The sequence below is a fragment of the Apodemus sylvaticus genome, chromosome 7 (assembly GCF_947179515.1).
Source record: "Apodemus sylvaticus chromosome 7, mApoSyl1.1, whole genome shotgun sequence".
In the NCBI taxonomy this organism is placed as follows: Eukaryota; Metazoa; Chordata; class Mammalia; order Rodentia; family Muridae; genus Apodemus; species Apodemus sylvaticus.
Window position 1 is genome coordinate 50,265,669 of NC_067478.1, and position 17,529 is coordinate 50,283,197.

At 39.9% G+C, this 17,529-nt stretch overlaps 1 protein-coding gene across 1 annotated transcript in view; it reads right to left on the reverse strand.

Annotated features, from left to right (window-relative positions):
* Positions 1 to 17,529, reverse strand: part of Cd109 (CD109 molecule) — a 110,475-nt gene that overhangs the window by 51,103 nt on the left and 41,843 nt on the right. The window contains exons 6-13 of the mRNA XM_052187757.1: positions 12,137 to 12,176; positions 9,356 to 9,440; positions 7,386 to 7,482; positions 6,755 to 6,923; positions 6,046 to 6,155; positions 3,117 to 3,335; positions 1,521 to 1,622; positions 1,369 to 1,431 (exon numbers count right to left, since the gene is read on the reverse strand). Coding sequence (XP_052043717.1) covers positions 1,369 to 1,431; positions 1,521 to 1,622; positions 3,117 to 3,335; positions 6,046 to 6,155; positions 6,755 to 6,923; positions 7,386 to 7,482; positions 9,356 to 9,440; positions 12,137 to 12,176 — 885 coding nt within the window. The remainder of the gene's footprint in view (positions 1 to 1,368; positions 1,432 to 1,520; positions 1,623 to 3,116; positions 3,336 to 6,045; positions 6,156 to 6,754; positions 6,924 to 7,385; positions 7,483 to 9,355; positions 9,441 to 12,136; positions 12,177 to 17,529) is intronic.

The window sequence follows — 17,529 nt, forward strand, 5'->3', positions numbered from 1 at the left end:
TCAATTGGCACATATCTGTACATGTTTATGGAATACACTGCAACATTTCAGTGCATTTGTACTATGCATAATGACTAAATTAAGGTAAGTGCTCTATCTAGCCTCTAATGCATTGACTTTTTTTATCAGCAGTAATTTTTATTATTATTTGTCCTTTGACAAATTGAATAATTCCCACCAATAAAACATCATTGAGTATTTTTAACATACAAGTGTGGATGTCAAAACCTTTTTCTGTATCTGTTGAGACAAGTGCATTTTTATGTTAATACATTGCATTAATATTTGGGCATTTTTTAATTATGTGTCTACGACTATTTCTGTATGGGGGGTTGCGTATATAAGCATGGGTACACACAGAGGTCAGGAGCCTCAAATCCCCTGGAGTTGAAGCTATAGGTAGTTGTGAGCAGAGTGTATGCTCCACTCTGAACTTGGGTGTTTTATAAAACAGTAGTACATACTCTTAGCCACTGAGCCATATCACCAGGCCACCACTGCACTTGTATGTGCAATCAGGGTCATTTCTGAGAAAGCCCCTACTCACAATGACCATTTCTTTGTCTTGGAACCTAGCATGAGATGGAAAGAAATATAGAGCTCTAATGGGAGGGCTTGGTTAGCAAAAATACAAGGCCTAGGTGGCAAGTTTTTATTTTCTTATGTTTCATAATTCTCACCAAGGGATCCATGTTATCTATATAATAGAAATTCACATTTTGTTTTGTTCATGGGGCAAAATTTAATTATCTATTTTAAACAAAAATAAAATATAGTCAAAGAAAGAAAACTGATAACTTAATAAAAAGAGCAGACTAATCTGTAACAAGTTAGTAAGTCTGATGAAGACATAAGGTAAATACTACTTAAGATGGATCTGTAACAGATCATAAACTTAAACTCTGAGAAATCACTAGCCTGAGAGGTGGCCAAGTAGTTGAAGGTGCTTGCCACACAACCCTCATAACCTGAGTTTAACCCTTGGAATCCAGGATAGAAAGAGTGAACTGACTCTTCAAAAGTTCTTTCTGACCTCCATATACATGCCATGGTACACATGTGCCTGCATTCATACATACACGTTACCCATGTGCACACACATAATAGTAAATCAATAAAGAAAACCTTAGAGTCAGGCAGTGGTAGCGCATGCCTTTAATCCCAGCACTTGGGAAGCAGAGGCAAGCAGATTCCTGAGTTCGAGGTCAGGCTGGTCTACAGAGTGAGCTCCAGGACAGCCAGGGCTACACAGAGAAACCCTGTCTCAAAAAAAAGCCAAAAAAAGAAGAAAGAAAGAAAGAAAGAAAGAAAGAAAGAAAGAAAGAAAGAAAGAAAGAAAGAAAGAAAGCCTTAAAATTAAAAAGTTACCATATAGCTGAAATCCTTGAATTCTTTGTTGCCACTAACCATCAAATCAAATGGTGATCCCACCTAGAAAAAAAAATACAAATTAATATGTACACCCCAATTATAAGAATATCAAATCAGGCAGCAATTCTCAGGTGAGCCACCAGCGTTACCGTTATATATTCATCTCTGGTTTTAAGCTGGATGTACGTCTTACTAGGAGAGGTGAACATGCTGTGAACGGCCACAGAACTTGTAGTATCAAGGAAAGACGCCTGTAACAAAAGAAAGGAAGCTGTAATGTCCAGCTTGAGTAAACGGAGAGGAAATGCTAGGAGCTGGCCAATCACGGAAAGCCAGATCCTTCCATTTTTGTTTTCATGCAGAAACACATTCACTAGACATTGATTCCTCGTCATTTTGTAGGTTGTACTACACAGAATTTGACAGCTTTAAAATATAAAAGGTGTGGGGGGGTGGATCTTTGGCATTGTAGCACAGAAGAAGAACGTGTAGCCCTCACGTCAGAAACAAAGAAATGCAATAGAGGATGGAATTAAATGTAAGATGTATCCTTTCCTTCTTCCCATAGGAAGCTCAAGCAGAAGTAAGAAGCATCACACCTTGCTTGACCCTCCAGAGTGAGGAGTCAAAAACTCAGCCAGGGCTAGCCCAACGTAGTGTCACATGTCTCTAATGCCAGCACTCAGGAGGCAGAGACAGGAGGATCTCTGTTGTGAGTCTGAGGCCAGTCTGGTCTATAAAGCAAGTTCCAGGACAGCCAGAGCTGTTATACAGAGAAGCCCTCTCTAAAAAAAAAAAAAAAAAAAAAAAAAAAAAAAAAAATCAGCCAGGGGCACATCTGTAATCCCAACACTCATGGCACAAAGGCAGGAGGATCATGAGTTGAGGACAGTTGGAACCGCACAGTGAGCTGCAGGCCAGGCTGGGGTATAGAGTGAGTTCCTCCCCACCAGTGTTGTTCCTACTGAGGTAGGGCTCTGTCTCTGGCAGTGCTGATACCAAAAGAAAGGTTACAGGAATCACGGGTATTCCCAGACATCCCATGCTGGGAGAGAAAGGTGATTTCAAGTAACTGAAAATCAACCAAGATGAGGGTTTAGGGGGGCTTCTCCAAAATCTTCACGTGGCTCTAATTTTTGTGGTCCTTAAAGGGAAATTACAAGGAAACATCCCAAGCAAAGCTTAGCGGCTGCGGTCAATAAGTTCTAACAAGATACTAGCAGCCAATCATTGTTCTGGACGTGGGGTCCCCAACGGAGAAGTTGGAGGGTTGTTCGGAGGAGATGAAGGGGTTTACAGCCCCATGGGAAGAACAAAGATTTCGGCCACCCAGACACCCCAGGACTCCCAGGGATTAAACCATCAACCAAGGAGTTACTCATGGTCCCAGCCAAAAATGTGGCAGAGGAAGGCCTTGTTGGGCATCAGTGGGAGGAGTGGTCCTTGGTCAGGTGAAGGTTCAATAGATGCCAAAACAAATGGAAATCGGGGGTGGGGGGCTGGGGGGTGTTTGGGCATATACTTGGAGGCAGGGGATGGGAGGAGGGGCTGGGGTTTCTTGGGGAGGGGAGGAAACCTGGAAAGGTTTTATCATTTGAAATGTAAATGAAGATTATATTCAATAAAAAAATAAAATAAGTTCTAACATTTCCCCTACAAGTAAAGCAGACGCCCTGTGCTCTTTGAACTCTAAGGAAGTGTCTCCTACAAAGTTGTAATAGCAATAACACCACTACTGATCGTACCTTCAGTTGTAGCTCACTGGAAATGGACATGACTGGGAATTCAACCCTAACGATTCCATTTTGGGGCATAGTATAATTTACAATCTGGATATAATCCATATCCTGGTCTCTCTGACTCCCGGGAGTGTTGCTATTCTTCCTCTGAGTCACCACTGTGACCAAATCATTTTCTATTTCTTCAGGAGTTAGTTGATTGCCATCAGAGCGGCTGACCTTCACCTAATTGTTAAGACAAAATATTTTAAGACAGGTAATAAGACAAGCAAAAGAGTTAAGCACAGTTGAATGCAGTTTGTATCGTTCTCGTAATGCTAGACTTTTGACATTTATTGGTAGCACTCCAATCCCCATTTAGTAAATCCTTCTCCAGGAAGCATCTGGCGCCATTACCACTGCCACCTTAGTCACGTGGCTTTTTTGCCCGACAGACACAGCTTTTTGTGTGATATACCCCTCTTTTTGTTCTGTTGTAATTGGCAGGAGTGAAGACATTCTAGATACACTCTTGTATCCTGCACTTTGGTTATCAGACAATTAAAATATGGAACACAAGTCACTGGAGTCCTTGCCTCCCCCAGGAATCTCATGCTGTGAGCAGAAAATAGTCTGCTTCAGCTGGAGAGGAAACTTTTCTTCCAGAGTTCCAGTTTTCTAGATACCATGTAGGAGGGACAGTGATGGTCTGCTGGTGGCTCTGTGCTCTGCCTGGCCTCTGTTTAGAGATGCCTAATGCTAGCCTCTCTTTAACCCTTCACTTCATGACTCCAACAATGAACCTGGAGGGATTGGGTCTCTCCCCACTGTGGCCGCCCTGAGTAAATCTCTGTTTTTTTTTTTTCCCATCACTAGTGTGACTGCTCTAATCAGCTTACTGAGGACAGGTGGCCAAATGTGGTTCACCGGGTCACTATGACCCTGAGTCTGATGACACTCTGACTCCCTGTCAGTTCCTTGATTTTTCCTTCTTCAAAATTTCCAACACTCAGCTCTCTTAGCTTCGTAGGTCTTTGTGTTTGCACCCCAATTTCAAAATTCCCATCCCTGCCTCACCTTAGAGCTCCATCAAGTTCAGCACATTTAGTACCCAGCGACTACCATGTTACCTGTTTTTACTAATCACCACAATCCTGACAGACTGGCAATCTCAATTTGCCTACCAAGCCCCATTCCCCCACCTCCCAAATTCAAGTGTGTACCAAGACCCGTATTTCTCTGCCCTTCCTCTCCACCTCTATAGCCACCACCATAGGACGCCTCCTAGGCTCACACCTGGCTCCCACTGCTCTCTTCTCCTAGTCCTCCAACAGTGTTCCCCAGACACTGCTCTCTCATGGCATCACACACACACACACACACACACACACACACACTCACACTCCACCCCACTTCCACCCCACCTGTGTTCATAGGCTCCAATCTCACTGCCTAGAGCATATCATTCAACCCATCTGGAGACCCTCTAGAGCTCAGGGCCTCCTAGAGTTTCCTAAGCTTTGCCTCCTGTGAAATCAGGCCAAGTCCTCTGCTTCAAATGCCCAGGTCCGGTCACTTCTCTGAATGTTCTCTGTTCTTGCCAACCTCAGCTCCGTTGGCATTATCTCTACTTGCTCCCCGCCTCCCACCCACATGCTCCAACATTTAAAACACCACAAATCTTGTCATCCATCCATCATTAAGGCTCCCTCTTGCATATGACACCCCTTAATAACCTCCATCTCCACCCGCAAAGTCAGTGTGTCTCCTCCAGGGTCTCCCTCAGCTTCATAAACATCATGCCCTACACATTGACAAAATTCACTCAAGTTGAGAGATGGAACATAAATGTGAGCAGTGACCAAATGTCCAACATGTGAAAATGTCATAAAGAAGCATTTGGGGTGTTTCCTAGTTTGCTTTTTTCAGTTTATTCAAATAATAAGTACGAATTCCACATTCTCTCTGGAAAAGCGAGTATCCTTGATGATAATTTTTTAATACTGTATCTTTGATGAAATTAATGTTTAGGCCTTATAAAAATTAACATCGGGGGCTGGAGAGATGGCACAGTGGTTAAGAACACTGGCTGTTCTTCTGAAGGTCCTGAGTTCAAATCCCAGCAACCACATGGTAGCTCAGAACCATCTGTAATGGGATCTGATGTGTCTAAGGAGAGCAACAGTGTACTCATATGTATTAAATGAATAAATAATATTTTTAAAAATAACATCAAACTAAAAATTGTTGACAGTCACTTCATTATTAAAACTTTTAATGTTGTAATCCATATCAGATAAACTTCTAGTGAAGCAAATTTTTGGGAAAAAATGGCTCTTTTTAGAAAGACTTTTAAAATTTATTAGACAGGGCTAGAGAGATGGCTCAGGGGTGAAGAGCACTGACTGCTCTTCCAGAGGTCCTGAGTCCAATTCCCAGCAACCACATGGTGGCTCACAACCATCTGTAATGGGGTCTGATGCCCTCTTCTGGTGTGTCTGAAGAGAGCAACAGTGTACTTATATGCATAAAATAAATAAATAAATCTTTAAAAAATAAAAGAAATGACTTTATAAAAAAACATTAGACAAGGATAACTTGAAAGCAATTCTCCACGTTCATATTTCTTTTTTTTCTTTTTTCTTTTTTTCTTTTCTTTTTTTCCTTTTTTCTTTTCTTTCTTTTTTGTTTTGTTTTGTTTTGTTTCTCTGTGTAACCCTGACTGTCCTAGAACTTGCTCTATAGACCAGGCTGTCCCTGAACTCAGAGAGATCCACCTGTCTCTGCCTTCCAAGTGCTGGGATTAAAGGTGTATGCCACCACTGTCCAACCATCCATATTTCTAAAGAGGAAACGTAAGCCATCTCCTTTTTTACTTAAAGACACAGACCACTTGATCTCCCAGGCCGCCTCGTTTCTCCAGGACTCATGCTTAGTAATGAATACACCAACTTACAGTGGCTGAGAAGTTGAGAGATGGCTTCAAGACAGTCGTGTAATCAAAAATCTCAATGATGTAATCATGTTGCTTGAAAAACACATTGGCACTTGCCTTTCTTGAGGTACCTATATTGGAGATTGCATCATTTAGGTTGCAAAAGTACGTTTTCACCAATGGGATGTATCCACCTAAGCTTCCTGCCACAGGGGCTAAAGATATCAGGGCACGTGAGTCTACTCCTGCTATTGACTATAATCCCAAGAGAAACACAAGAGCTTAGCACACTCTTCTCCCAGTGCTGTACACCAGGAGAAGAAGGCACAGACAGAATAGGTTTGTTGGGTCCACTGAATCAATCTGTTGAAATAGTAATACAAGGCTCCAAACAACTAACTCTAACATTCTTATTAAAAGAGTAAACTGTCCAGGAAGTGACAAAGGAGAAAAGAAAGAAGAGAAAGCCAGCCAGCCGCTGAAAATGTAGGCCCCCTGTGTTTCTCAGGCTAGGAAAACAGAGTTGAAATGGGGCGGAGATCGAATAGCAACTATTATCATATAAAGGTGAAGTCCAGGTTTCATAGGTCGTGAGTTTCACTGTTTTCTGAAACACTGCACACGTTAAATAAGCTCCCAGGCAAGCATCAAATCCCCTGTCCTGAGACTTGCAAGCACTGTAAGCAGGTAACAGAGAGCAAAGAGTTTTACCTTCGTTGAGGCTACAAACCTGTGAGTGATTCTGTCACAGTAGCTACAATCTCTGCGGGCCCAGGAAAGGATGGGTCCACATGCTCAGAATTCCCTTCCAAGACATCCGAGACATCCATTATCTTTTTCAAATTCATTACCTTTTTCATCGCATCAGTGTCAAAGGAGAAGTTTGTGAATCCATTTATCTGTTTTGTTCAAAAAAAAAAAACCATTTTACATTTCACTTTAGGAATTCAAATTCTAGAAACAAACCTCACACACAGTCATACTGGATAGTTCTTTATCCTCTTATCTAATGTTAGAAAGTTCTTGATTTTCTTACAGACTTATTTTAGTAAGGCTTTATTTTTAGAAAAAAATTAAATTTTCCACACTGTGATCTTAATCATAATTATTTACCTCATCTGTATCACATTATGTTGAAAATAGGTATAAACTTTCACTACATTCTCCTGTTGTCCCTGTAATTAATTTCTGTTGTTTGTCGCTTTGTGACTTTTGAGACAGAGTCTCTGGAAACACCGGCTGGCCTCACATTGGCTAGATAGCTGAAGCTGGTCTTGAACTACTTTTCCTCCTTTCTCCGCCTCTCTGAGGGCTGGAATAATTGTGCCCATTGTAGATTATAAAAGATCTGCAAAAGTTACCTCAAATTTTTTTGTGATATTTTTCTTCTGTCCCCAAAAAGATAAAGGTAAAAATGTAAGTGACAGACTTCCCTTCACTGGCTTCCCATATGTATACCTGAAAACAAATTTTAAAATACTGTATTATTACATTTTCAACTCAATGGTGTCAGAAGAGCAGGATTAAAAAAAATATATCACTTTCATTAAGCATACATTAGCAATTCAACAGAGAAGAATTACATTAAAAGTACACCTCGCCGGGCGGTGGTAGCGCACACCTGTAATCCCAGCACTCTGGGAGGCAGAGGCAGGCAAATTTCTGAGTTCGAGGCCAGCCTGGTCTACAGAGTGAGTTATAGGACAGCCAGGGAGACACAGAGAAACCCTGTCTCGAAAAAAAAAAAACCAAATCCAAAAAAAAAAAAAAAGAGTACACCTCTCCGGCAATTTAAAAAAATAAAACAGGTACAAGTCCACCATGTTAGCACTGTTATCCCAGCAGTCAGGAGGCTAAGCCAGGACACGGACAAGGCCAGCTTGAGTTACTTCTCAACAATCTGTCCCATAAACATAGAATACCAACAGAAACACAAAGAATGAAGAACATTCGTAACAAACAGTGAGTCTTCAGATTAGGTCTCCAAATGAAACACAATTAAAGCATCTAAGATCAGCTCAAATGCTGACTGTCTGCAGCCTCCAGCCACCGAGAGGATACCAAGGAAGTGTGAACATTAAGGAAAGGCACAGCTTCTCCAACAATGAGCTCTAAAAACCTAGGAAAAGCACTCAGCGCTAGAAACCAGAACTGGACATCACCTGAATGTCTACACACTTCACACCTGTGAAAATGTTTGAATGTCAATTGAAGTTATCACCATAGGCAACTGTCACACATCCCAAAACATTCTAGGAGGGATTATCAGACTTTAGACTATGGATTGCCAAATGCATTTATAGCTACCAAAACAAAAATTGGGTTTTTTAAGCAAGGAAACTTTAAAAACTAATTTTTAAGCATCGTTTCAAACTCTTCTTGTGTCAAACCGAATTCTTTGCCACTTCACAGTCTTAATTTTATTTCCTTAATTATTCCTTCTCGTAATGGTGGCATTTCTTCACATAAAGGAAAGGTGATCTTCAGTAAATTATTTTACTGCCAGAAAGTCTTTTTAAGATGGGTTCTTTCCATCTCCACTTCAAACACTGGGCTAACTCTTAAAGCCGGTTGGCTCTGCAGTGCACAAAGTGTAATAGTAAACTGCTGTTTCCTGAATCTGTTAATTAGACACAGAAATAACCCCTCCACTGGGCCAACTCCAAAACAAATGCAGAATTTTCCAAATTAAGAGAAAGAAAAAAAATCCACCTTCAAAGACACCATTCTTCCAAGCAAAAACAGTGAAGTTAGTGGGGACCTGGCTGGAAACCACCGCATCAAAATCACTGACCGGAGCCCTCGGCACCTAACATGGCCTGTGTCTTGTTAACTATTAAGTAAAGGCGAAACCAGAATGCCAGGATGTTATATTTTTAAATGGTTGTATCATATGATAGTTCAGAGTGCTTGAAAATAAAGGCTTAATGTATTCTCAAAGGCGATTTTATTTTAGTTTTGTATAAATGTGAAGCAGAGACTACGGAGAGAAGACTCAGTGGTTCAGATTCTTTTCCTATTCTGAATCATCTCCCCAGACCCTAAGACCTGATGTTTTATAAACATGACAATGCATTCTACAGGCTCTTACTCACTAGTCTGTGGGAAATATTTTAGCAATGGCAGCTTGAAGGAAAGTTACAGATGTAAAGACCTGTGGACATCTGTCCTGTGCTAAATGAAGTATTGCAGACAGGTGATTACCATAGAGCAGAAGTCTTTTTTAAAAGGAAAATCTTGTGCTAGCCTGCTCTCTTAAGTATGTACAGAGGTTTTTGTCATGCTATTTTACAACAGTTTCGAGCCATACCAAAAGGCAAATGCAACTTACTTTGCTATGACGGTGCCCCTTAAATGCTTAGACTTCAAAGAATAATACAGTGGTGTCTGCAGAGTAACTTCAAACTTGGGTAACACTGCAAAAGAAAATCAGAACTTGGCTTTATTAGGATCCACGTGTTAACATAAATTGAAAGGTCTTTATGTAGCTCAGATAGCCTTACTTAGATCAACTTTATATAATAACAAAAATGGTTTTGTTTATTTGCTTTGTTTATTTACTTATCCATTTTGCATCTGTGTGAGCACCAGAGAGTATGCGTGTGCATTCCACATGTGCAAGAGGAGCCTGCAGAGATAAGAACAGGGAGTTCCTGGAACTGCAGTTACAGGTGCTTATGAGCCATCACGTGGGTGCTGGGAACCACACCAGGGCCTCTAGATGAGCAGGAAGCATGCTTGACCATCGAACCATCTCAACAGCTCCCACAAAATGTTTTTGCACTTAATACTACTTTAAATAGAGTACTCTAATACAATAAAAATGTTTGTGGTTTTGGTTTGAGCCTATAGACATATTTTTATAATGTCATTGATCAAAGAAACACATGAGACGCCTACAAAGGATCTCACTACACAATTTACATAAGATAAATACCAAAAAGGTTCAGAAGTCAGTAAAATACTCCAAACCTATGGGGCCAAAGGCACTGAATGTGCCAAGACACTAATAAACCCTAAACCAGTCTAAGAGGGAGACAAAAAAGTCATGTAGAGCAACTATGACCCTCCCACACACACCTCTTCAAAGAATCCAAAGGCTCTCTATTCAAATACTATAGGTTTCCCACCAACCACCCCACAACTGTACCTCATCAAGGCCATGTAACCACCTAGTGCCAACACAGTGAAACACACAGAAAATTTGATCATGACAAGCACAGTGGCTCACCACTTTAATCCCAACACTTGGGAAGCAGAGGCCAGTGGATCTCCTGAAGCCAGTCTGGTCTACCTAGCAAGGTCCAAAGAATGGAGACTACTCAGTGAGATCCTTTCTCAAAAAAAAAAAAAAAGTTGCTTCCCTGTGATTTCTTCCAGAGCATTGACCAAAGGGAATAAAATATGAGCCACATGTTTAATTTTTCATTTCTAGTGATCACATTTTTTAAAAAATAAACAGGTAAAATAAATTTTGCAATATTTTCCTTGACTTGTCTAAAATCTTCTTACTTTAATATTTAGCCAAAATTTAAAACGTATTAATGGACTTTCTTTTTCTTGCACTAAGTGTTGGAAATCTGGGATGAATTTTATATGTATAACACATCTCTCTTGGAATCAGAAACATGTCTGTATCTGTACACCTATATATGGTGTGGGGGCTCTGGGTGACACACAAAATCCAGCTAAGGAGTTGCAGAACTGCATGGCCAGCTTAAACTAATGGTAGCTTTTACTCATTTTAATTGGTTGGAACAAACAGAAGGGGAGTGTGTGACAATGCCTAGCTTGCTGGCTACATGACAGTGGCATTTGCTTATGTGTGGTCTGTGTCCTCTATCATTCTATAGACGAGCATCTAAAACAGATGCTACGGCCTACAAAGAACAAATACTACTTTCAGGCCCACGGCAGGGAAGTACTTCACTGGTCCCTGTTCCAGACCCTGACATGGATGGAAAGTACCATGGAAGATAGAGGGGCTGGGATCACAAAGGTATAACCAACTAGGTTTCAGAATTCTTTTGCCCAGATCGCAAAGGGTTTCGTGAGCTCAAAGACGCTACTGAATTTATGAGCTCTTAGGGAGGAGGCCTTATGCCTTTACTCACCTCTGCCTTCTCTCTATCCACAGAGAACAGCCAGCCACTGCTCTCATCTGTGTGCTTATAAATGCAACATGGCACCTGCGCGAAGATGCTCTACCTTAGCTGAACACCGTCTCCACCGTGTCGACCAAACAAAGATATGTGGAAAGTAACTGGTGTCAAAGTGGTAATTTTGGATTATGTGGTCCTGGGAACTGAACCCAGGCCTTTGCCCATGCTCTCAACTGAACCACGTCCCCAGTTCCAACGTTCAGTATTCCAAGAGTCAAAAATATTATTTTATAAGTACAGGGGAGCCAGGTGCTTCAGAGACCACAGAAAGAAGATAACCACAAATCTGAGGTTAGCCTGCTCTTCAAAGCAAGTGCCAGACTGCACTACACGAAGAGACCCTCTCAAAACAAAACAAAAGAAAACCCAAAGACTGGAGAGACAGCAACTGTAGCTTTAGTTTCAACGTCCTCTCCTGCCTTCCACAAGCACAGCACCCATGTGGTGCACGGACATGCATGACAGGTAAAACACTCGTGCACATAAAATAAAGTAAATCTCAGAAAAAGAAAAAAAAAAAACAGAAAAAGAAAAATGTCGCCAGGCGGTGGTGGCACACGCCTGTAATCCCAGCACTCTGGGAGGCAGAAGCAGGCAGATTTCTGAGTTTGAGGCCAGCCTGGTCTACAGAGTGAGTTCCAGGACAGCCAGGGCTACACAGAGAAACCCTGTCTCAATAAAACCAAATCCAAAAAAACAAACAAAAAGAAAAAGAAGAAGAAAAATGTCATAAGAAAAAACTGCCATTGTGGAATGTAAGATATTGCCTCCTTTTGCTTTATAATGCAATTTCAGAACATTTGCAAAGGAATGTTTAATCCTAAAAGGAATATTCAAGTTGTATATTTATTGGGATTTTTATTTTAAATAACTTGTCTCTTGAAAATTTCTCATCTCTGCAGAAAGTAATTAATGCAGATTTTTCCTTCAAAACAAAGAATAACTCTTACCGTATTCTAAGACCTGAAAGGACTGGTAATATTGCTGATCCTATTAGGAAAAGAAGACAAAAAACAAATACAAATTAGTTTATCTTACCCTCTTCTCTGCATAAAAGTTATTTAGAAAATTAATTTTTAATTGAACTTATAATGATTTAAGGATCAAAACTATTTTCCTCTGTGGACATTTTTTTCTGTCAACTTCAAGATCATGCTTCTGAAACAGAGTATTCCTTCCCAATTTGTTTGTCTAAAAAAGTACATTCCCAGGGCTGGAGATATAACTCAGCAGTTTAGAACACTGGATATTCTTCTAAAGAAGCCTGGTTCCCAGCATCTACATCATAGCTCACAACTGTCTGTAATTTCAGTTCCAAAGGACCTGACTGCCTCACACAGCCACAAGTGCAGACAGAACACCAATGCACATAAAATAAAAATAAACCTTTTTTTAAAGTAACTTCCCTAATCACAAGTCATTTAAACAAATTATTTAATCTGATTTTCATCATTTGCAAAACAAAAAATAAGTTGAAGAGTTCATAAACTTATGAAGCCATGACAACACATACCAAACAGAAAATGACTTCAACTTTGTTTTGGATTTGACTTTAAAATACAGAATAAAATGAAATTATTCATAATTAAAATGTTTATAATTAATCAAGAAGACAAAGTTATCATGAACCAACATATTTCATCTTCTAATCCCTTGAATTCTTTTCTACTGTAATATTTAAACCAATGCATCCTACCCTGATTAATTAATCCCTTTTCCAAGACTCACAAGAAAATAGGTCTCCTCATTTGTCATTTTCTAACTTAAAATTCTGACTACAAATTCTAAACAACAAAAACCTCAGCAAAATGGCTAAGTGATTTCACAAATCTTACTTTCTATATTGTCACAGCAAACAGCGGCACCATTAAAATTGTAGCATTCCTAGAAATAACAACTAATCTAAAGTATATATTTTAAGTTTTTTGTTGGTTGGTTGGTTTGTTTTTTGCTTTGACTTGGCTTGATTTTTGAGGTTTGGGGTTGTTTTGTTTCATTCCGTTTTATGTGACACAATCTCATATAGAGCCCAAGACAGACTGGATCAGCCTGTGTAGTTTAAGCTCAACTAAAACCAATGGTAATCCTCCTGTCTCAGCTTCCCACAGGAACCACACAGGGTTCCCATTCCTTAACCTTAAAAGAAAAAAAGTTCACTTCAAAATACAAAACAAGTCTTTATATACTGACAAAATAGTTGTCTAGGTCTGGAACATAAACCAGTGGCAGAGCCCTTGACAAGCACATTTCAGTATCTGTACTTTATCGCCAATGCTGAAATAAAGCTGTTTACAATTTGCTTTAAATATCATCATTTAAAGGTTATACTAAGGGCTGGAGAGATAGCTCAGTGGTTAAAAGAACTGACTGCTCTTCTGAAGGTCTTGAGTTCAAATCCCAGCAACCACATGGTGGTTCACAACCATCTGTAATGAGATTTGATGCCCTCTTCTGGGGTGTCTGAAGACAGCTTCAGTGTACTTACATATAATAAATAAATAAATCTGAAAGAAAGGAAGGAAGGAAGGAAGGAAGGAAGGAAGGAAGGAAGGAAGGAAGGAAGGAAGGAAGGAAGGAAAGAAAGAAAGAAAGAAAGAAAGAAAGAAAGAAAGAAAGAAAGAAAGAAAGAAAGAAAGAAAGAAAGAAAGAAAGAAAGAAAGAAAAGTTATATTGAACATGGAATGGAGAGATGGTTCAGTGTTTAAGAGGCATTTGCTGCTCTTCCAAAGGACTCAAGTTTGGTTGGTTTCTGGTACCTACAATCAGGTGGCTCATGACCACCTGTAACTCCAGCTCCAGATCTCTCTTCTGACCTGTTTGGACACACACACACACACACACACACACATACACACACACAATTTAAGATAAACTTTTTTTTTAAAGAACATCATAAATAAATGTGTTATTTGGATGAGCCTTAAGAATTTCCGTATTGGTGATCCCTACTCCCTACTTCATATTTAGGAATATTATAAGTTGCATGTATCTGATTCAATAAAGTTGGTTATCTCCAAAAACCAAATCAAGAAGGTAACTTTAGGCTGATTTCCCAGGAAGATATAAAATTAAAGTCTGCCCCTACATTGAACCAGCACCAGCATCCCCAAAAGTGCCTCAAATAATACCATTGTGGTGAATGAAATGAGTTTATTAGGGGTTACTTATGGAGTGGTGTATGACTAGAGAAAGCTGCACTCTTCAGAAACTGGCACCACTACCACCACCAAGGTCCTATATTATATGACTCTAAGATCACAGTAGAATTGGTACACATCTGCTCAGAGTCCTACCTAGTGTTATAAAGAAGTAACTACAGGCTCAGATAACAGAGTGCTACACTGTTTTAAAAAGTAGAAATGACCCAGGCATGGTGGTACACACCTTTAATCTTAGCACTTGGGAGGAAGAGGCAGGTGGATCTATGAGTTCAGGGCCAGCCTGACGACAGAGGGGGCTACACAGTGAAACTATGTCTCAAAACAATAAAAAGTCTATGAATCACTACAAGTTCTGACAATGTAAGGCAAAGACAAAGGCAGAGTCCAGGAATGTTCTGTTTATTTGCACTCTGTCTTCTCAGAGATTCCGATGCTCTCAGCAAACATGTCCAACCATGTGAAAAGTCTTTTGTTTTGTTGCAGTCTGACACACAGATCAGCTGAATGGTGGCTTAATACAAGGGGAGCCACTATGAGTAGGATTCAGAGAACCATTCTCTCTGCGGTAATTTACCTACCTTGCCTGACTTGTTGATAAAGAATTCTAGTCTTTGAAATAGTTTGCTTTACTACTGAGGTCAACACAAATAAGCATATGGAGGAGGGGAGACAGTTCAGCGATTAGAGCAGTTGTTCTTCCAAAGGACCTGGATTCAACTCCCAGCACCAACATGGTGGCTCACAACCATCTATAACTCTAGTTCCAGGGGATCCAATGTCCTCTTCTGACCTCCAAGGACACAAGACATGCACATGATAAACATGCCTACATGCTGGCAAGACATTTTATATAAGATAGAAAGATAGATAGATAGATAGATAGATAGATAGATAGATAGATAGATAATCTAAAGGTTTAAAGATATTTTTTAAAAAGCATGTGGAATGAGATGACCTCTGTAGAGTTAAAATTCATACACAACAAACATTAATTAGTACGTGAAAAACAACAGATGAAGTTATCCATTTAGTTGTGATAATAAATTCAGAAATCATTTCATAACTGAGTGCTGACAGCATACTTTATGTCACACAGCATTTCCCCAGGGTGTCTACAAGTGGTAAATGCAAATCAAGAAATAAATAATTCTACTGACCAATGGACCTGGGAAACAGAAATGAATTTTACAACAAAAATGAATTATTATCAGTTGGGTAGTCAAGAAGCAAGATGAATTTTTCAATGAGTTTGGTTATTTTTGTAAAACATTTTTATGAAATACATATTCAAAAATGGCAGAGGAGAGCCAAGCATGGTGGTACCCAACTAAAATCTCACAGCTGGAGAGGCTGACACTGGGGGATCACAGGGTTAAAGCAGACCAGCCTGGACTATAAAAAAGTTCCAGGCCAGTCTGGCTTACATAGTGAGGCTCTGTATCAAAGAAAAAGTGGTAGAATACTGAAATATTTAAAGTTAATAACAATTTTGATTATTTGTAGCCATTTGTGCCACAAATAATCACAAGAAAATGTGTATATTAAGTAATGTCAATGGTCCAGCAAAGGGACCACTTTTTTTTTAAAGGGCCAGACAAGCCAAACACTAAACATTCTAAACTGTAGAGGCCCAATGGTCTCTGTCCCAACTACACAATGGGGTCAACATAGTGGAAAAGCAGTCGGTACATCCTGAAATCTGGAATGGTAATCCTACCAGCATTGTTATTTTGCTCAGTACTGCTTTGGCTATGTGAGGTCTTTTATGGTTCCTTGACTTTTAGGATGTCTTTGTTTTCTATTTCTTTGAAGAATGTTACATAGACTTTGGGGATCCCATTCTGTCTATAAATTGTGGGAAACAGAAAACGCTGACTCACTGTTAATAGAATTGCAAATTGGTCCAGCCACTCTAGAAATTAGTATGGAGAATACTCAAGAAGCTAAAAATATGACCCAGCTATAAACCACTTATTGATACATGCCCAAAGGACTCAACATACTATTCTATAGCTAGCTACTCAGCCATAGCTAGAAAATACAAACAAACAACCTAAATGTCCTTCAACTGATAGATAATGAAAATGTGGTATATATGCACAATGGAATACTATTCAGCTATGAAGAAAATGAAGTTTGTAGGCAAATGATTAAGCTAGAAAAGATGATATTGGCCAAGTCTGATGGCTCATGTCTTTAATCTAAGCACTTGGGGAAGCAGAAGCAGGTAGATTTTTTAGTTTGAGGCCAGCCTGGGTTAAGAATCGAGTTCCAAGGCAGCCAGGATTACACAGAGAAACGTCTTGAAAAAAATTATTACCCCGAAATAATACAGGGTATTGCTCTTGGCCTTGGTTGTAACCCATAGGTTGAAGGTAAATCCCAATTGCTGAAAAAATAAAATAAAATAAGAGCCATGTACTTCAGACACAGGGCTCAGAAATTCAAGCTGAATCTGACCAGAAAACCTCCTCTTCCCCCCCAAGAACTAGTTTTCTTAGTACCAGATGGTGTCACGCAAATTGCCAAAGTAAGGAAATCCACAGACCTACCCAGCTGTGATGCTTATGAACCAAAACAATGATCAGGTTGACAAACCATCCCTAAAAGTACAATAATGCCTCTTGGCAGTAACCAACAAACACCTGTCTAAATTGGACTTGAAGCACATTTAACAACAGAGAAATCACAGAAGGCAAGTGAAGCCGTGGATCTTAGAGGAGAACTACTACCACCACTTTACTAGACCAGCATGATTCCCAACTACATTCTAAAGTGTTTGTCTTTTTACTCACAGATCACTGTAGCTCTCACCCTTCACCAAAGAAGCTTTCATTTATAATAGGCAATCACTAGTCAAAATAACAAGAGCAAGTGACTACGTGGTGCCTGGTTCTACTGGATCCTCTATAGCACAAGATGCAGATCCTCCTGCATCTAAGGATTGGGGAACATCAGAGAAGAAGGAATGAAAAGATTGCGAAGAGCCAGAGGGATGGAAAGTCTTCTGTAAGACTATGTCTCCTAGGGATGGCAGAGAAGCTACACTCATGATATAAGTGCATAATGGCTGCAACAGTATGGCTGCATAAAGAAAGCCTCAAACAATGACAACACTAATAGACACGATGACATGGAAGGGGCAATGTCAAGGGGCCCCACCCCTAGACAAAGAGCTATAG